The 20,785-nt window shown below is 50.7% G+C and overlaps 2 protein-coding genes across 2 annotated transcripts in view; one reads left to right on the plus strand and one right to left on the minus strand.

The window, feature by feature from the left end:
* Positions 1-15,545, plus strand: part of NSF (N-ethylmaleimide sensitive factor, vesicle fusing ATPase) — a 178,494-nt gene extending 162,949 nt beyond the window's left edge. Inside the window, exons 18-21 of the mRNA XM_062216514.1 lie at positions 8,429-8,563; positions 10,658-10,771; positions 13,585-13,640; positions 14,051-15,545. Of these exons, the coding sequence (XP_062072498.1) occupies positions 8,429-8,563; positions 10,658-10,771; positions 13,585-13,640; positions 14,051-14,072 (327 nt within the window). The 3' untranslated portion in view covers positions 14,073-15,545. The remainder of the gene's footprint in view (positions 1-8,428; positions 8,564-10,657; positions 10,772-13,584; positions 13,641-14,050) is intronic.
* A 4,024-nt stretch (positions 15,546-19,569) lies between these two features.
* WNT3 (Wnt family member 3) overlaps positions 19,570-20,785 on the minus strand; it is a 34,998-nt gene continuing 33,782 nt past the window's right edge. The window contains exon 5 of the mRNA XM_062174827.1: positions 19,570-20,116. The gene's annotated coding sequence lies outside the window, so the exon portion shown is untranslated. The remainder of the gene's footprint in view (positions 20,117-20,785) is intronic.

Below are 20,785 nucleotides of genomic sequence, written 5' to 3' on the forward strand. Positions count from 1 at the left end.
ATTGTGCCAGTCCTGGGTGCATCAGTGAAACCAGACATACGTGGACATGGTTTCACTGAGGCATCAACCATGCATGGGTAGGCCTGTGGAAAAGCTGATATTCAAGCAGGTCCTTGACTGTGAGGGGAGAGCATTCCAGACAGGTCCATCGCTTGTGCCAGGCACCCTGTGTCAGGTTAAACCGCTGATTGTCATGCCCAGCAGCTCTGCTTCCCATCAGCTTCCTGCTGCTGCACCTGGGAAGGCAATGGAAGATGACCCGAATGCTTGGGCCTCTGCTACCTGTATAGCAAACTTGGATGGAGTTCCTGGCTCCTGGTTTCAGCCTGGCCCAGATCTGGCTGTTGTGGCCATTTAGCAAGTGAACCAGTGGATGGAAGATCAGTCTCTCTCTCTCTCTCTCTCTCTCTCTCTGTAACTCTGCTTTGAATAAATCTTTTTTTAAAAATTTGTTTTGCGGCCGGCGCCGCGGCTTCATAGGCTAATCCTCCGCCTTGCGGCGCCGGCACACCGGGTTCTAGTCCCGGTCGGGGCACCAATCCTGTCCCAGTTGCCCCTCTTCCAGGCCAGCTCTCTGCTGTGGCCAGGGAGTGCAGTGGAGGATGGCCCAAGTGCTTGGGGCCTGCACCCCATGGGAGACCAGGAGAAGCACCTGGCTCCTGCCATCGGATCAGCGCGGTGCGCCGGCAGCAGTGCATCACACCGGCAGCAGCGCGTCTATTGCTGTGGCCATTGGAGGGTGAACCAATGGCAAAAAGGAAGACCTTTCTCTCTGTCTCTCTCTCTCACTGTCCACTCTGCCTGTCAAAAAAAAAAAAAAAAAATTCGTTTTGCAAACAGGCCTCCAGATAAGTGAGATAATATTACCGAATATTATGGAATCCTTGTTTGAAAGGTTGAGGCCTAAAGGAGGAGAGCAGGCTGTCCAGGGTTAAATGAGGGCCATGCTGGGCACTGCAGGGCACAGACATGGAGGCACGGCCCCACCCACAGGAGCTGACAGACTAGAAGCAAAGTTCAGCCTGGCACAGAAGTGCCGTGAACACTGAGGTGAGGGGGAATATACAGACAGTCTCTGTGGGGAAGGATAACAAAGCCAAGTGAAAACAGAAACGTCCTCACCTCCAGAATGAAGCCAGGGTCAGTGGGGGACGAAAGCACTTCCTGCTCAGCCTGTTCCCCTTTCTCAGAAGCCTCTGCCTCTCAGGAGGCCCCCACTCTCACCCCGCTGGGGCAGCTCCTTCCCCGGGGGTCTGTAGCTTCGGGGCCTTGCGGGGCCTGCACCATACACCTGTTTAGCCTGAGGGTTGGCGCTCTCCTTCCCTAGCACAGGAGAGCGTGCTGGCTGTGTTCCACTTGCTGCAGTGCCCTGTGCTGTTGGGAAGAGGATTCTCAGGCATCTCACTGCACCACCAGAGCAATCCTGTGGATTCCTGAGGCTGCGGAAGAGTTTTTCAGGTCCTCGCAAAGCCTTCTGTTCTGACCTTGCTCTTGCACTCTTGCCTGTTCTGACAGTGATAACAAAGTCCCTGCCCCCAGCATCCTTCCTGCTCTCCTCTCACAAGTAAATAGGATTTTCAGTCCTGCTTTTATGGCCAGGAGGAAACAGTGATGAGAGGTATCTGCGCAGGTCACACAGCTCTGAATGATGGAACTTGTTCTTTTCCACTGCACCAAGCCAGCTGCCCATCCAGGCACTGCCACTACCCCACTGCTTTCTGCCGACCCTGGGCCTGCATTTAAAAGGACATCCTGTATGTAAGACACTGGTTAAAATGGGCAGGGTAAGCCAGCTGCCCATCCAGGCACTGCCACTCCCCCACTGCTTTCTGCCGACCCTGGGCCTGCATTTAAAAGGACATCCTGTATGTAAGACACTGGTTAAAATGGGCAGGGTGCTTTCTGGAAACGCTCACTCTTACAGCTGACCTGGCATCAGTGCAGTGGCTTTCTGAGGAGCCACTAGACAGGAGCCGTCCTGCAAGCAGCTGCCAGGATCATCTTTCCATCACAGAATCTTCTTTGGGAATAGGTGTCATGGCACAACAGTTAAGCCCCGACTGGAGTGCCTCAGTTTGAGTCTCACCTCTGTTTCCCATCCAGTTTCTTGCTAATGTGCACCCTGGGAGGCGGCAGGTGACAGCTCAAGTCCTTGGGTCCCTGCCACCCACATGGGAGACCCAGACGGAGTTCTGGGCTCCTGCTTTCGTCTGGCCCAGCCCTGGCTGCTGCACGCATCTGGAGAGCGAACCACTGAATGAAAGATGCCTGGCGCGCTCTCTGCTGTTCTGCCTCTCAAATTAAAAAAGAAAAAAAGAAGCCTTCTTTGGTTTCCTGTGCTGTTTATATTAAATCTCCTTCCTTAGTCGACTCTTCCTTTCGTTGGCTGCCCCTCTCCCACCTCTCCAAGAAGACTTCGTTGTCAGCCTGAGGTGCTCAGACCCAGCTGCTTCCAGCACCCACGGCAGGATTTAGTAGCATGAGAGGCCGGGCCTTCTCCTCAGGGCCTTGCAGCGCCGCCTCTCTCAGTGTCTCTGTAGTCCCACAGAGTCTTCCCAGGTAACCCGCCCCGGGAAGCTATCCTCATATGCTGTGCTGTTTGATGGAGGTCCCTGAATATTTCTTTGTTTTTTCGGGCCAATTGTAATCACTTGGGAAGCACACCCAAATCTCATAATTCCATTGGCTAATGTTTGTTTCGTCTTTCACTTACTGGATAAACAAATTCTTCACATTGAAACATTTTTAACTCAGAAAACCATCGGGTTCTAATAGAAAATAAAGTGTAAGGCCCACAGCCCACAGCACTTTTGAGTTGCACTTTTAAACTCACTAAACCTAAACTTCTTAATCCATTCCAGGATTTCCAATTGTTCACAGTTAATTCTTCTTACCAAGGGTGTATTACACTCGCTCACCATTGAATGATATGGAAAGAATGGCCTTTCTTTCCTGCATAACTGACTTTACTTTTGTTCATAGGTTAAAATCAGCCCTTCCATCCCTTCCATTTCACTGCATTATATTGGTGGCATTTTTATTTAGGGGGGGAAAAAAAGCTTTCTTCCACATGAACTTTTGTTACAAATCAGTTTATTGGGGCCAATCAATGGGCAAAACCTATGAAAGGGTGTGGATTATCTGGTTAGTCCTTTGTGTGGCAAAAGGCTTAGATGCTGCTTAGTGCTTGGCTCATTCTTCGTCATGTAAAGAAGTGTTTTTTTGAAGGATCAACACCTGACTGAGCCCTGCCTTTTTCATGGTAATGTTTTCACCTGAGTTGCTTCTTATGGTGCTAAGAATTAGTTAACTAATACTTATTTAACCTTGGAACAATGTTTATCATAATCCGATTGGCAGATAGTCATTTTATTTAGGCCCTTTCTTTCTAGCATCAGGACTGGCAAATTTCAGTAAAGAGTACGCTGGGAGCAGTTTTTTCCCAAATAGGTTATCACCCTTGGTTTTCTTTGTATCAAGAGGCGTGTTTGAACTCTGTGGACTTCAGTAGCCACACAGTCACAAGACAATTACATCTCATGAATTAAACTCTGTTTTTGTTTCATTTGTATTTATTTATTTGATAGAGCAACAGAGAAAGATATTCCATACTCTGGTTTCACTCCCCAAATGCCCGCAACAGCTGGGACTGGGCCAGGCCAAAGCAAGGAGCCCAGAGCTTCATCTGAGTCTCCCACATAGGTAGCAAGGACCCAACTACTTGAATCCTCACCTTCTGCACACTGGCAGGACGCTGGATGGGAAGCAGAGTGGGTACTGTGATACGGAATGCAGGCATCCCCAGTGGCTTCTCAGCCTATGCGCAAAATACACACCCTCACTCTAATTTTATTTTTAAAACTCTGTCCCCATTTAATGCTGCTGGCAGCTTTTCCCTTCAAATGCTAGCCAGTGTGATGTATCGCAGTAGCACATCCAGAGCTGCTCTTTCACGATAACGCTTCCTTACGAGCATCGTCACTAATTAATCTACAAAATGGCCCAGCATAATCTAATTATTTGGTAATGTTTTTCGGTATTTCTTAAAGATGATGCTTTACGAGTCAAGGCCTGAACTTGCCTGGGTCATGACCTCTTTCCAGTGTTTGCAGTCTTGTTAAACAAGAAGAAAAGCAAAACATAAATTAGCAGCTCCATTATAAGTTGCTCTGTGTTTCCCAATCTTTCAACACTTTGAAGAACAGTCCCTGTTAACGTAGGAGAGTTTGTTTCACTAGGAAAATGGCAGTGATTTGCGAAGTCCAGCTTTCTGGAATGAGTGAGAAGCCTCTTCCCGGGTCAGTGCTGTCTTCCTGAGAGAACAACATGAGGGGGTTTGAATTACGGGCCACGGGATATCAAAAATTCAAGGAGAGACAGAAGTAACAGTTCCCTTTCGTTGTAATGAGGACATACCAGCACGCGCGGCCTTGGCATCTGTAGGCCCTCACGGATGTATTCACATGTTTACCCCTAGGACTGAGTCCCAAAACTACTTTGACTATCAAACCACTGCTTTTTTATTTATAGTAGAAATGTATTTGTTCCTCCAGCTTTTGTGTCCTTTTACCTTCGGAGTTAGGTTTTACGGCTGCGCCTGTGGCTGAATGTCCTTCCCCTTCGTCTTCTTCGTAGGCCTACTCACTCCTTAAGACTTCATGCAGCTGTTATTGCCTCCAGAGAGAAGCTTTCTTTGCCATATGTTTCTTTCCTCTACCTGACATCCTTACACATAATACCTCTACTTTTCCATATTGTAATTATCTCACTTGAATCTTTTTTTTTTTTTAATTTATTTATTTAACAGAGTTATAGACAGAGAGAGAGAAAGGTCTTCCTTCCATTGGTTCACTCCCCAAATGGCCGCTATGGCCGGTGCTGTGCTGATCCGAAGCCAGGAGCTGGGTGCTTCCTCCTGGTCTCCCATGTGGGTGCAGGGGCCCAAGCACTTGGGCCATCTTCTACTGCCCTCAGCAGAGAACTGGACTGGAAGAGGGGCAACTGGGACTAGAACCGGCGCCCATGTGGGGTGCCAGTGCCACAGGCGGAGGATTAACCAAGTGAGCCACGGTGCCAGCCCCCTCACTTGAATCTTTTAAAGATTTATTTAGTTTATTTGAAAGGCAGAAATACAGAGATCAGTCTTCCATCCACTGGTTCACTCCCCAAATGGCTGCAACAGCTGGGGCTGGGCCAGGCCAGAGCCAGGAGCCAGGCTCTTCTTCTGGGTCTCCCACATGGGTGGCAGGAGCCCAAGGACTTGGCCATCTTCCAATGCTTTCACAAGTTAATTAGCAGGGAGCTGGATCAGAAATGGAGCAGTTGGGACTCGAATCTGGGCCCATATAGGATGCCAGCACTGCAGGTGGAGGCTTAATTTTTGGTTTTGGTTTTGGTTTTGGTTTTTGTTTGTTTGTTTGTTTGTTTTTGACAGGCAGAGTTAGAGAAACAGAGAGAAAGATCTTCCTTTTCCGTTGGTTCACCCCACAATTGGCCACTACGGCCGGCGCACTGCGCCGATCCGAAGCCAGGAGCCAGGCACTTCCTCCTGGTCTCCCATGCAGGTGCAGGTCCCAAGCACTTGGGCCATCCTCCATTGCACTCCTGGGCCACAGCAGAGAGCTGGACTGGAAGAGGAGCAACCAGGACAGAATCCGGCACCCCAACCGGCACTAGAACCCGGGGTGCCAGTGCCACAGGCAGAGCGATTAGCCAAGTGAGCCATGGCGCTGGCCTTCTTTCTTTTTTAAAAAATATTATTTATTAGCCGGCGCCGCGGCTCACTAGGCTAATCCTCCGCCTTGCGGCACCGGCACACCGGGTTCTAGTCCCGGTCGGGGCACCGATCCTGTCCCGGTTGCCCCTCTTCCAGGCCAGCTCTCTGCTGTGGCCAGGGAGTGCAGTGGAGGATGGCCCAAGTTCTTGGGCCCTGCACCCCATGGGAGACCAGGAGAAGCACCTGGCTCCTGCCATCGGATCAGCGCGGTGCGCCGGCTGCAGCGCGCCTACTGCGGCGGCCATTGGAGGGTGAACCAACGGCACAAGGAAGACCTTTCTCTCTGTCTCTCTCTCACTGTCCACTCTGCCTGTCAAAAAAAAAAAAATATTATTTATTTACTTATTTGAGAGGCAGAATTACAGACAGTGAGAGGGAGAGACAGAGACAAAGGTCCTCTATCTGCTGGTTTACTCCCTAAATGGCCACAATGGCCAGAGCTGTGTCAATCCGAAGTCAGGAACCAGGAACTTCTTCCAGGTCTCCTACGTGGGTGCAAGGGCCCAAGCGCTTGGGCCATCTTCTACTGCTTTCCTAGACCATAGCAGAGAGCTAGATCAGAAGAGAGAGGAGCAGCTGGGACTAGAACCGGTGCCTATATGGGATGCTGGCGCTGCAGGCAGAGGATTAACCTACCGTGCCAGAGCACTGGCCCTGAGGCATAACTTTTCTATGCCACAGCACCAGCCTGTCATTTATATCTTGTCTTCCTCACTATATAAATCTATTCCATATTCATTTAGAAGCTTGGTAAATATTTGTGATAAGCATTTGATGTTTTAGGAGTTGATTTGTCAAATAATGATAATTACTCTTTAATCTGTCTACTTCACAGGTATACTTGTGTCTCAGAGCTTTTGCATAGTTCCCTGTTACACCAATGGCTGATAATGCAGTGTCTCAACTTTGTTTCTTGAACGTGCTTGTGTTTTTGGTGGTGCATTGTCCATCCCTGGCACAGCAGATGGGCAAAAATAATGAGTGAAATTGAGAAAGCCCAGCACGCCTTATTGACAGTAGTGGTTATAATGTTTATAAAACCCAAATTGAAATGTTTGGGCATCTGGTCTTTAATTTCTTAAGATCTTTTCCTACTAGAACATGAATTTTAGTCTCCCAAGTTTCTAAGATCCTTAAGTAGGTTTAATGATTGTATTAGAGCCTTGTCTGTGAATTGAGTGTGTTTCATAAATCTAGTGATGTAAGTTTGAAACATTCCATTTTTCCAAGGAACCTTTTTTAATGTGGCTTTTTTTTTTTTTTTTTTTTTTTTTTTATGAAGAGAGGCAGCATATGATTTGGTCTGGATCTGGTTTCCAATCTTGGTTCTTTGGTTTATTAGCTATTTGGCCTTGAACAAATTACTTATGTTTGGGAGACTTAATAGTTTCATCAGTATACTAGGGATGGTGCAAGTTCTTAATTCTCAGGATGATAATGAGTGTTCAGTGAGAGATTGATCTTAAGCGGAGTAAGCAGGATAAGGTTGATTCTAACATAAAAAGTGGAGAGAGAGAAAGAAAAACAGAGCAAAACTAAGAAAATGAAATTAGTCTTAGAGGAAGAAATCTCAAAGAAATAATCCAAGATACTTCCTAGAACTAAATGATTGGAATTTCCAGTTTAGAAAGGACTCATCTAGTGCCAGCAAAGTGAGTGAAGAAGACCCACCTCAAGGTGTATAATTTTCAAATTACAGAACATAGGGATAAGGAATCTTAAAACCTTATATTTAAAAAAACAGGTTAGAAACAAAGGGTCAGAGATCAAATGACATTGGTCTTCCAGCCAGCAACTCTGAAAATTAAAAGACAATTCAAACGGCAATGCGTTCAAAACTGTGAGAGAGCATTTTTTTTCTGGCCTTACGCGCTATACCTAGTCAAAGCCATAAGTATGAAATGAGAGTACAAGACTCAGGAAGGAATAAAGGCGTTGCCAGACCGCAAGGTCCTACCATTTTATTTCCCATGCACCCTTTCTCGAGAGGCTTCTGGACATCTTCACCGTGGGTAAAGGGCGGTGAGGTTACAGGAGAGCTAACAGAGACAGGAGGAAAGTTCCAGAGCCACAGCTGAACAGCAGGCCCAGAGAGCGGGCAGCCTAGATGGGCTATGAAGACAGGGACTCCAGGAGGGCAGTGTCTTCAAGAAAAAACAAAACACATTGAAAGGAGGTTTCTGATTGTGTTTGAGGAAGAGCTTGTGATAAGTGCCTGATAAACTAATCCGGGGGGGGGGGGGGATCATTAACTCTGGTAGAAAGGAAACCACCTAAAAGGGAGACGGAGCAGCGCTCGACGTGACTCAGCTGCACATCACATGGTCGTGGTGACTACTGAATAAGACGTCACTGAAGGCTGAGATACCCTTGGAAAGATGAGAAAGGGGCGCGTGGGGGAGGTGGTGCAGAACTCACAGCGATGCTCGTCTGTGCGCTGTGGGTGGAAGGCTCTTCAGAAGCTGCCCATTCCCAGTCAGCTTGCTGGTACTCATTTTTAGGTTTTCATGGGGAAAATCCTGAATTTTCTTCTCTTTGGCTTACTTTCTCTTCCTGTGATTAAATCAGTGGACATTGCACGTTGCAGTCAAGCTTGCTCTGGTTTCCTTATTATTCTTACTTGTGCATTTCAACGTTTTCGCCTCTGATCAGGGCCGCAAGCTTCTCATCATTGGGACCACCAGCCGCAAAGACGTCCTTCAGGAAATGGAAATGCTGAACGCCTTCAGCACCACTATCCACGTGCCCAACATTGCCACGGGAGAGCAGCTGCTGGAAGCTCTGGAGGTGAGGAGTCCATGGACTGCACACTGTTTGTAAGAAAGGAGTTGACTGGAAACAACGCTAAGGAGTCCAACAGTGTCGCACCTGGTGTTTGGTTTCTGTGTTACCCTAGAACGTGGGACGCTGACATAGTACCTCCATTTGTCTCCAGGAGTTACAGGAAGAAGATGAGTACCAGTGGCAGTGAAGTGACTCCCGTTCCTCAGTGTGGGCAGCACATGAACTGCCAGGGCTGACTTAACTCTGCCCAGCCTGAGGGACACAGCCAGATGACATGCTTCAGGAGCCTGGGCGGCTGGGAGGGAGCGTGGCGGGGAGGCAGGCCCTACATAGAAATGTCCATCATTCGCGTCAGCCTTCTACATATTTCTTTGCATTTAATAAATTAGAGCAATGAGTAAAGTCTTAGAAACTTCAAGAGAGGAACTGTAGGGGCAGGAGCTATGACGTAGCGGGTAGAGCCACTGCCTACAGTGCCAGCATCCCATATGGACGCCAGTTTGAGTCCTGGCTGCTCTACTTCTGATCCAGCTCTCTGCTATGGCCTGGGAAAGCAGTGGAAGATGGCCCAAGTCCTTGGGCCCCTGCACCCATGTCGGAGACCCAGAAGAAGCTCCTGGCTCCAGATTGGTCCAGCTCTGGCCATTGCAGCCATCTGGAGAGTGAACCAGCAGATGGAAGATCTTTTTCTCTCTCTGCCTCTGCCTCTCTCTAGCTCTGCCTTTCAATAAATAAATGAATATTTTTTTTTAAAAAAAGGAAGTATATAATAAAAAAATAAGTATATATAATATAGAAATGTTTTCTTGAACTTTCTCAGGATGACAGAATCTTTAATTTTTAAAAAATATGTTCATTAAACTAGTGATGCACACCGGTGTGCACAGGTGACTTGCACTGTGTGGGCAGTATTATCCAGTGAGTCACTTGGGCAGCAGCAGAGTCTGGGCAGCCTCCCAGAGTCCTGAAGGCCCATGGTGTCGGGGTGCGCAGCGCGCTCCCAGCAAAATCAGAGTTGTCTACGTGATAAGTGGTTCCAGACTGCTTGTTTGAGCAGCTCATGCTGGCATCGGGTAAGAAAATCAAATGTGGCCTGCTTTGACACACACAGCTTGTTCCTAGAAAGGAATGTTAAAAATGTTAACATATTTATTATGGAGTGGAGTTATCTTTCCTCCAACAAGTGCATCTCTAAGGTAAGAGGTCTAGGAAAACAAGAATTTCAGACACAGATGCCAGTTTTCACTTTTGTGACTGGCTTAGGAGTCCTACCAGGTTTTTCTTTTGTTGTGGCTTTTTTGTTTGTTTGTTTGTTTGTTTGTTTTTGGACAGGCAGAGTGGATAGTGAGAGAGAGAGAGAGAGAAAGGTCTTCCTTTTGCCGTTGGTTCACTCTCCAATGGCCGCTGCGGCCGGCTCATTGCACTGATCCGAAGCCAGGAGCCAGGTGCTTCTCCTGGTCTCCCATGCGGGTGCAGGGCCCAAGCACTTGGGCCATCCTCCACTGCCTTCCCGGGCCACAGCAGAGAGCTGGCCTGGAAGAGGGGCAACCGGGATAGAATCCGGCACCCCAACCGGGACTAGAACCTGGTGTGCCGGCGCCGCAAGGCGGAGGGTTAGCCTGTTAAGCCACGGCACCAGCCCTTTTGTTGTGTTTTAAATATTTATTTATTTATTTGAAAGAGTTACACAGAGAGCAAAGGAGAGGCAGAGAGAGAAAGAGAGGTGTTTCATCCACTGGTTCACTCCCTAATTGGCTGCAATGGCTGGAGCTGTGTTGATCCGAAGCCAGGAGCTTCTTCCAGGTCTCCCATGTAGGTGCAGGGGCCCAAGGAGTTGGACATCTTCTGCTTTCCCAGGCCATAGCAGAGAGCGGGATTGGAAGTGGAGCAGCTGGGACTTGAACCAGTGCCCATATGGGATGCTGGCACTGCAGGCGGCGGCTTTACCCGCTACGCCAAAGCACCGGCCCCAAGAGTCCTATCAGTTTTAAACAGATAGTTCTCAAGGCTGTTTTTTAAAGGTAAATGTAAGAATTAACTACGCTGTTGACATGCTGACTGTACATGTGCCCTCACTGTTGTTTATCATTTCTCTAGCTTTTGGGCAACTTCAAGGATAAGGAACGCACCACAATTGCACAGCAAGTCAAAGGGAAGAAGGTCTGGATAGGAATCAAGAAGTTGCTGATGTTGATCGAGATGTCCCTGCAAGTAAGATACGTCCTCCTCCGTGGTTCGGGTGCGGGAGGAAGCTTCACGCCGCAAAGGGCTGGCGGGAGGGGGCTTTCTGATTTCCTTTGGCTGCGGTTTTCATTCGTTTAAGTGATAAATCTTACACGATTTCCCGCTTCAAGCTGACATCAGTAGTGTGCTTCTGAGATCAAACAATACTTTTCTTTTGTGCTTCTCAAAATTCAGAACTAGAAGAGAAGCTTTTAGAAAGTTACTTTTCATTTTAGTTTGGGAAGTCACTGGATCTTAAAACTAGAGAGGACTTCAAAGGATGATTGCTCTGCTGCCCCTCCTTTGAGAGCTGAGTGTGCTGTGGGCCCCCAGGTTGGTGGTGGAGGAGGGGCCGTGGTGTACATCAACGCTCAGAACGCTGGCGCACTTGCGCCCAGACGGGTGCCGCGCGCACTGCTGTTAGGCACGGGCTCATTGAATTGCGGGCTGGTCCCGGACTCCTGGACGTTCCATCAGACTACTACAGGGTTGAAGCCTCTAGGATCGAATAGGAAACTGAGCCCCAAGATGCCACCTGGGAAAAGACATGAGAAACTTTTTTGGAACTTTAGCAACTTGCTTTTCTCTTTCTGGAACCACACACCCCATGTACCCATCCTGTGTCTTCTTGCTCCCCTGACATACTAGTTAGTAAATACATCCCTCCTGCTGTCTGCAAGATGAGAGGCCTTGGTTCTCATTGAGCCCACAGCCCCAGAACGGAGCTAGACACGTGGGTGGGCGCCCAGTGAACTTCTCTGCAGGAGTAAATGAACCCTCGGGGGCACGGTGGACAGGACAGAGCGGCACTGTTCTGAGCATTGTGTGCTGCAGTGAGCAGTCAGGGTGAGCAGTGGGTGGCAGCAGTGACATCTGAAATGGGCTCCCAGACCAGCAACAAATCAGTGCCTTTGAGTCGTTTCTCATAGTTTATATTTTAAAATAAAATCCTTGTGGTTTTCACAAACCTAAGATTTCATGTACTAAATTTGCATATGGACTTTTTTTAAAGTCAATTTATTTGTTTTCCATTATGAGCAATAAATATAAGTTACAGTCCAATCACTGCCTATTCGTGGTAAAGGTACACCAGGCAGGTATATTAGCTTTTTCCTTGAAAAAGATAAATCTGTCAGAAAGTCAGCTTGTCACTATTTTTTTTAAGTTTCAGCACAAATGTTTTTCAATAATTGCATAGAAGAAACTATGTGGGTTTTCCTCCCCAGCCCCCAGCCCCCAGCCCCCAGCCCCTCTGCCTTTGATGCTGCAGGTCAGTGCTCAAGTTAATGCCGCTGTGTACGTGGGGTGGAAAGTGAGAGTGGGCACTCAGGCCTAATCTGCAATGCTGACACTTCATAGGCCTCGAGTCTGAAGCCCTTCATGTCAAATGGATTTCGTGCAGCCAAGTGACTCCCCTTTAGATCTGCCTGCGAGAGCTGAGCCTGAGTGGAGGGCCTGTGGTCGCGCAGAAGGGAAGTCATGTTCCTCTCTGTTCGCGCCCCGCGATTCTGTTAAAACTTGCACAGCGCTCAGGATCTGCTCTGACTGGATGTCACCTGAGGGAATAAAGTCATTTATCTAGATTACTTTTTTCCTCCCTTTCTCTTGACTTTTAATTCCATAGCTACAGGCAAGCCAGTAAGTCGTTGCTCACACATATTAAATCTATTTAATGGGCGAAGGCCTGCAAGTACCGACTACAGCTGAGCTCCAGCCAGTTCCATTTTTTTTTTCTTAAAAAAAAGACCTTGACAATTGATTCATATGTAATTCTATTCCCAAGGAGGAAAAATGTTTCTTTTGTTAGCTGTTCACACTTTTCTTAGTGCTTTGTAGTCTGACCTCTTAACTTTGATACATTTGAAACTTCTGTTCAATGTTTTTCTGGGATAGGAGAGAAAAATCTTTAAAAAGAAAAAAAAAAAAAAAGTGGAGCGGGGATCCACCTGCGTCTGCCCACAGCTGCGCGCCGCCTGCTCTTCCTGGAGGGCAGGGAGTTCCCTCTCGGGAAGCAGACTCCTGCCTGGAACATATTTTAAAAGTCAGGCGTGTTTCTCTTACAATAAAAATTCATCTTAAGGAATTAGAGATGTTTTTAATGATCATTTTCCAGATAACTTCACATTTCTGGCGGACCAGTGAGAATAATGTATTTTAGCAAATTCGTCTGACTATGAATATAAAATGGAAGACAGTAGAAGTCATTAATAAGAAGGCCCTAAAGCAAGCAGCTCCGTCAGAACCGCCTTGCTTTCTGAGGGTGCTGAGCCCTCGTGGTCGCCGGAGGCGCGGACTCCCCCCTTTCTTGGTGTCAGTGCAAACTTCCGTTCATGGGGTAATGACGCTGACCGAGCAAGACCAAGGCCAGGGAGTGCTCGGTTGCTGACTGTGTGGAGTGAATGAGCTGGATTTTTGTTGTCTGGTCAGACTCAGTTTGCTTTCTTTTCTCCCTGAGCTAAGGCCTGTGAGTTGGAAGCCACGTGAGCCCCCGTGGGTGACACTGGTCTGGGCCCATGGCGACGCCGCACAGGCGTGCGCTAGTCTCAGGAGTGCTCGGTCAGGGTGCCTGGAGTATCCGGGCGCACAGGTTGTCCACACTGGGAAACGCACTGGCCTCTCTTGGATGGCAGTCTGCCGCGTGGTGCGTGGGAACACGGTCAAGGAGCAGGTAGCCAGTTTCTGTGACTCAGCAGAACCCGCCGCAAGTCCGCAACCCAGTGTGTCCTTGGCACGGGGTGAGTGAGTGCACAGGTGTTGGCGGCGCCATTAACCTGCCTCTGTATTCCTTCTGGTGCATGCAGATGGATCCTGAATACCGGGTGAGGAAATTCTTGGCCCTCTTACGAGAAGAAGCAGCGTAAGTACAGGCCGCCAGCCGGCTCCCGCACCCTCCTCCAGCCAGTGCCTGTTCTGAGAGCGGCTGTCGGTGCCTGCCTTCTAAGTAACTGCTTCCGTTTGTTGGGCTTCTCCACTGTTGTAGGTCTGAGGGACCAAGCAAGGAAGTTGGTTGTTCTGTTGGTTTTCTCTCCCTCTCCTGCTTCGCAAAACTTCCTTGTCACACAGTGCAGGAGAAAACTCGATGGTACATATCTATCAGAGCCTGCTTTTCAGTGCATGGAACTGTGACCACCTCTTTGTGAGACCCCTTACAGCAGACGCGTAGTGGGCAATGTGGAGAAACGCGGAGCAGGGTCAGTGGCTGAGCTGCGGGGCGTTCGGCGGCGCTCCAGCTGTGTTCCTGTGTGGTGTTGGCTGTCTCTCTTGCAGTAGCCCCCTGGACTTGGACTGAAGACGACCACTTGCAGGACATAGTGACCAAGGGGAGCGACCGCGGTGAAGACGGCCGGGGGTCTTCCCCCACCTCCAGATGCTGGACTCAGTGACCGCTTCTCCACCCTCGCCACGCGCCCGCTCTGCATGACTAGTGCTCAGGAGCCCCTCCCTCTGCTTCCCGAGACCCTCGTGTTGGTGGAAGTGCAGATTTGCTGTAGAATGCTGTGTTTCCCTTGCGAGCTAAGATGCTTCCTTCTGACCAGAAGCTAAGTGTGCGAAACATCCCGTGCTGGTGAACACTACACGTGCTAACTCCCTCCCACGGCCACCGCCACCCCTGCACACAGACAGCAGAGGCCTAGGACGAGGGAGCCGCCCCTGCGCAGACTGGGAGCACAACTAGAATGTGCTTCCCGGTGTTAACACTACAGGGAATTGGTGTTTGGTTAAGTTCTCCCAGAAAGCTGCTCACTATCTTTGCCTAAAGAAACAGGGTCTTGCATGTCTGAGCTGCTTCCTCAGACATGTGCAGAAGTCGGGAGAGCTTTGTTAAGAGAAAGTCAGATTACTGCTGTTTGCCCTGACAGCCCCTCATGGAAGTAACTCGTTCTGTGAGCAGAAGTACCCAGATCGTCACCACTTGGTAGATGTTACAAGCCTGAGAAAGATCCATATGCAGAAAAGTGTATACCCTGCAACAGAAGGAAGTTACTAAAATAAAGTCATTTACAAACCTCTCAGCACTAATTAGTGGCCAACTCGTAAGTAGGTCAGTGCCGTAGCATTGCAGTAAAGCCTCATTAGGATCAGCACTTTCATCTTCCCCTTTAGCTTAATGCTTACTTGGAATCTCCCCTGCCTCGATCTCAGTTACCGGCGTGCTGTCTGGCACCAATAAAACGTGGCCGTCCAGCTGCCCTCGGTCCTCCCCCAGTTGTTCCACACTGACCGCGTTCCCCTCACCCTGCGCACGCTGCTTCCGGGCAGGGAGGACAGGCGGGGCCCTCCAGGGGTCTGTGTCTTCCACGTGAGTCAGGGTGACTCACAGAGCTCGCCACTCTCCCCATCGTTGCTCAGGGTGCAGGGCCGGACTCTGACAGCCACCCCAGGGTGCTCCCGACCTCCTGCCACAGCGCTGGGGGTGGCTCTGTCGTCGCCCCACAGCAGACCGTCTCCAGACCTGGCTGCCTGTGTGCTTCTGGTGGAGACTTGTGTGTCCTGTCTACTTTGTTTCGCATTTCCAGCCCTAGTTTATTTTGTGGCTTTTTAATAGTGGATTGACTGTCTCGTAACATCGTGTGACTCCTGGTGGCCAGTGTCCTGGGTCTCCTCAGCCTCTCCCTCCTCCCGTGAAAGCAGCACACATTGTGTTAACTTCTGTCTCTTGTTAAATGAGCTTAATGTCTCTGTGTTTTGTCCAAAACTATATTGAAAAATATAAATATTATATTGTTTAATGCAAATGAAGGAATGCAATAAAGAGTAAATACACTTGAAAGTGTTCTGAAAGCCGCTATTTCATACAAAACAACATGACAATGACAGGAACATGTGGAGAAAGGGGCTCAAAAAAGGACCACCCCCGCTTTGTTACTAGGATAAGGAGGTGATGGTTTTTATTTAACAACTTCTCAGGAGTGGCCGTCCTGCACTTAGAATGCCTTGGCCCACATCCCATATCAGAGCACCTGCGTCCAAGTGCCGGCTCCGCCTCCAGTTCCAGCTTCCTGCTAACGCACACGTGGGAGACAGCAATGGTGGCTCCAGTATTTGGGTCCCCGCTACAGTGTGGCAGGTCCAGATTAGGCGTCTGAGATTCCGGCTTCAGCCCGGCCCAGCCCAGCTGCTGCAAGCATTTGGGGAATGAACTAGTGGATGAAAGCACTCTCACTCGCGCTCTCTGCCTTTCAAACAAATACATAAATAAAACTTCAAAAACATTCTTTCCTGTGAAAGTTACACACCGAGGGACGCCAGCCTTCTTGATGAGATTTCCCATGGTTCACTTTGGTAGCCTTCATAGTTTTTTGCACTGTTGTGAGAGCTGTCAGCCCTGATCCTTTGTCTTGGCTTGGGGTAGGATGCAAGGCAGTCCAGACTATCAGCAAGGCGCCGAGGGGCAGAGGTCAATGTCAAGAGCATCTCCGAGGCAGGGTCAGCCCCCAGGAGCTCCGGAGGCCAGGCTGACACCTGCGTAGACCTGAGAGGTGACAAGCTTCCTCAGAGCCAGCCACGATGATTGGGGAGCAAAGGAGTGTCCACGGGTAGACGGTCAGCTGGCTGGTTTTTGGTCAGAAGATATAATTAAAACCTCAGAAGAGGTTATTTTATCCTAAGTTTGTACGTCTTCCCTGGGACACTCTTTTAAACCAAAAAAAAAAAAAAAAATAGTTTTGGTTAAAATCTGCAGTACGTTTTGCTTTAAGGCTGTCTTTTCATAGCCTAAAGATGAAAATGAACAGCTTCCGCTTCAAGGTTCAGCAGCAAGTCACCGGGGCGTGGAGTGAGCTGACCCGAGCAACAGCCTCGTGGAAGCCGTGGGTCGGCCGTCAGCACCCAGCCGGTGCCCAGGAGGCCAGGGCAGGCTTTCCTTTTCCTGGTCCCCCAGCCTCCGCAGAGGACTGACCGGGCGAGCTGAGCTGAGCCATCAGAAGGGTGCCAGCCTCAGAGCTCATCCCAAACGGGCTGAGGGTCCTTGTCCGCTGGCCAGCCGAGCCGAAACGATCCCGGGACGCGTGTGCACCATGCGCGCGGAGCTAGTGCCATGACCGTGACCGGCAGGGGTCCCGCGCGGGGAAGCCAGGATATGCGAGGGGAACTCAAGCTCTGAATGTCCCCAGCACCCTGCGGCTGCACGGCCGCTGTCTCTCTGTATAGGTCAAGTTCAGCTATAACTGTACCCTCTTCCATCACAGAACATGGCTAATCAGAGGAAGGACTGAGTGGCCTCGGTTCCCGCGAGCAGGGACCCCTTAAGTACCCGGTGACCTTGGAGGTTTCCCTCCCCAGAATGCTGGGGTGGGTGAGCATTTGTTTTATGTGAAGGTGAGACACGAGGCAAAGGAGAGGCGGGCGATGGCCCACACTGTGCGCCGCGGCCGCCCACCCGACCAGCCCCCTGCCAGGCTGAAATGTAACCGTGCTTGTGGTTTATCCTTTTCCGGGACTGAAGACACATCACAGGCAAAATGAGGGAGCCGTTCCTGATCTAGGGTCAGAGGTCTGCGTCTCCCATGCATGAGGCAGACGGCTTCATATCCCTGTTCTGATGTTTCTATAAGGTAAGTAAATAAGATTTGTTCCTGGGGCCAGTGTTGTGGTGCAGCCGGTTAAGCCGTGGCCTGCAACACTAGCTCCCATACAAGCGCCCGAGCAAGTCCCAGCTGCTCCACTTCCGATCCAGCTCCCTACTGATGCACCTGAGAAAGCAGCAGAAGATGGCCCAGGGCCCCTGTACCCATGTGGGAGACCCAGATGAAGTTCCTGTCTCCTGGCTTCAGCCCGACCCAGGACTGGCTGTTTCGGCCATTTAGGGAGTGAACCAGCGGATGGATGGATCTCTCTCTCTCTCTTTCTCTCTCTTCCTCTCTTTCTTTTTCCTCTGACACCCCACCTTTCAAATAAATCTTTTTTAAAAAAATGAGATTTGTTCCAAAAAGAAGTAGATCAAGAGATAGAGAGAAACCTTACAGCTCTTCTCTGAAACAATGTGCCAGAGAAACCGAAGGGACCGTGTGGTGAGCGGAGCGTCATCTGTCCCCATAGACTGAGTTTCCACCGCTCGCTAAGGCGGAACTTGAGGGCTGTGGGGGAGTCCTTGTGAAGCAGCAGTGCCAGGACGGGAGGGGGCCCTGGCCAGTGCGTGGGGGTTCCCTCCCAGCCCATGCAGCACTCCGCAGCCAGGCTCGCCCACCTGCCCCTCTGTCTCGGCTCTCAGCGGAGCCGGCAGGGGAGAGGCGTTAGCAGTCAAGTCTCACTTTCAGTAGGGCAAATCCTCTTTTCCCGATAAACAGAGCTGAAAACCTGTTGAGAGGAAGGGATTAAGGCAGTGGCCAAGCCCGTGGTCTGCTGGCCTCGGGCCACATCTTTTAGGGACGTCTATGACATGAATTTGTACTTGAACGTGCTCGAGTCTAGCAAGTGAATCACTGCTCGCCGTGATTGTTTCCAAAGCCTAAAATGCCTCATCAGCGGCTGACTTAGCAGAGGAAGTCTTGGGACAGTCCGGGCCGTCCCTGACGCTCAGGCTGACAGCACCTAAGGGAGGAGACCCCAGTCTGGCCCCTTGACCAACCGGGACCGCCGCGTTCAGAACCAGGCGTCCTCGACCTGCGCCCCGGGCAGCGCCACGCACCGTACAATGTGTCAGAAACTTCACAGTTGTTCACCTTCTCTTTAATGGCTTAACAGAAAAAAACTGCATGATGAAATATAGTTTCTCCAAATATATATATATATATTTATATAATATATAATCTTAGTTAACTCAAAGGTATATACATTGTATAATAAATAATATTTATAAAAAGAGACTTTTCGAATATAAAATGAAAAAGATCAACAACTTCTACAACTTTTTACAAAACTTTGGATACAGCAGGTTGGGAGGAGTCTCCATGGGATGCTGCGACCTGACCACGCACTCCTGCTACCCTTGAACAGGGACGTCTCCGCTACTTGAATCTGCCCGGAAATGTGACTTTATCACTTGTGATGGAGAACACAGAGACATGGAATGACGGCTGGGGAAGTGTGGATCCGCTCTGCTGAAGAATTCTTACAGGAAGCGAGCGACATCGCTGGGTGACAGGGGGAGGGGCACTTCCCACCGCGGTAGAGGCATGGGCTGGGGGCCGGGGGCTCGGGTCAGCCTTAGGGAGACGCCAGAGATGAAGCGGGAAGAAAGAACAATCTTTGTTCGGCGCTACTCCTTGGCCACGATTCTCCCGGCCACGCCGCAGTTGGCTGGGTTCATGCTGGCAAATCCACTTGCCCCACTCTGCTCATGTGCCCCAGGTGCCCCAGGTCCCCCAGCAGGACCCGTGTGCTTCGAGGAGGCCTGGGCGGGAAGGTGCCGGGAGCCAGACTCTGGGCGCTGCGGGGAAGCCCTCCGTCTCCTGGACTGGAGAGGGAGAGGGAGGGGCGCAGGCAGGCGCATCCCCGGGAGCAGACAGAGGGCCCGTCCTTATCCTCCCACCTACTGGTCCCAAAGCTGGGATTCCGCGATCCCGTTCGCCTCCCTCTTGCTGACCCCGTGTCTGACTCACTAGGGACCAGGAGTCCAGCTGCTCTACCTGGCAGTGTGCGGGGGAGTGGGGCCAGGGAGGACTGCGTGGCCCCTTCCAAAGACACCGCTCTTTTCTTAGGGAGCCGCCAGGGCTGGAGAAGGCCTGTCACCCAATGTCCACCGCCAGGAAGGAGCGGCAGCCACGGGGGGCAATCCGCCTGCCTTGTGAAGCACAGGAGACAGAGGGACCCAGAACTCTCCCAAGCGCTCCCCAGATCGCCCTCAACACTGCACCTGCTCTAGCCAGTGCCTCGCACCTTCCCGGGGCTCCTCCCAGCCACACAGCGAGCATGGCAGGGAGTGGGAGTGGCCAGAGGCGCAGGTGCCAGTCCTCCTTCCCAGGCAGTCCGCAGACAGAACTGGGGGTCTTCACCACCAGGCTGAGAGCTCACAGCCTGTGCTGTTGGAGAATTGGTTTTGTTTTTGTTTTTGTTTTTGTTTTGTTTTGTTTCATTTTTATTTTCTTTAATGTGTGCAAAGATAACCTTGGGTCTGTTCTGATCAGACCCTCGAGAACTAAAAAGAAAGCCCCTTCTGTGAAAACCACACACCATCCAGAGTGGGGTGAGAGACGGAGGGGGAGGGGAGGAGCGGCTCCCAGCGGCGGCAGTGGCGGCAGCAGCGGGTGGGGTCCAGGTCATTTACCACGGACATCGGCAACAGTCCGGGCTCCTTGCTGAGTGGCACTGAGGGCTGAGTTGGGCTCTCGCATCCGCTTCCCAGGAGACTTCGGTGAATCCACCCAGCCACACGCTTCACCCCTTCCCAGCGCCCTTCGGGAAAACCAAGAGGAAGAATTAGAAATGTGACTCCTTTCCCACTGGGGTGCAAAACCCAGAGGCCGCAGTGCTGAGACCCAGGGGCGCCCCCACGCGCTCCTGCACTCCCGGGCCCACCGGGGAGCACGTGTGACAGGCAGGAGCGGCAGCAGCCTGGGATGCAGATCCTCCCTCCCCACGGCTGGCCAGCGCTGGGGCGCGGCCGCAGGTGCCACCACGCCGCACGGAGGCGGAGAACGCACGCCAGGCCCGTGGCCCAGGCCCCATCTTGAGTCAACTCCTGTGCTGGGCTGGTGCCAGGCGTGCGCTGTGGTGTTTGTACTGCCGCTGTCCAAACAGGACAAAGTCCACTTAATTAATCATGAATGAGCCCTTCCCAAGGGAGCACCAGTGTGTACATTTTATTCACTTGTAGAGTTCTCCCCGACAAAGGGCTGGAGGCCTGAAGCAATTTCACAGGCAACCAAGCCCCAGTGCCCTGGGGGCTGCCGCCCACCCAAGGCCCTTTCTCAGGGTCACAGTGGGGCTAAGGGACACGCCCAAGGTTCCACAGCAGGTCAGCGACAGAGCCAGGCCACCTGACTCCTGCTAGAACCTTCTCAGCCCAGCACGGACTCGATCTGACGCTCGGGTTGGCCAGAGGGGCTGGACCACAGTGCAAGG

Source organism: Lepus europaeus, chromosome 18, assembly GCF_033115175.1.
Source record: "Lepus europaeus isolate LE1 chromosome 18, mLepTim1.pri, whole genome shotgun sequence".
NCBI lineage: Eukaryota > Metazoa > Chordata > Mammalia > Lagomorpha > Leporidae > Lepus > Lepus europaeus.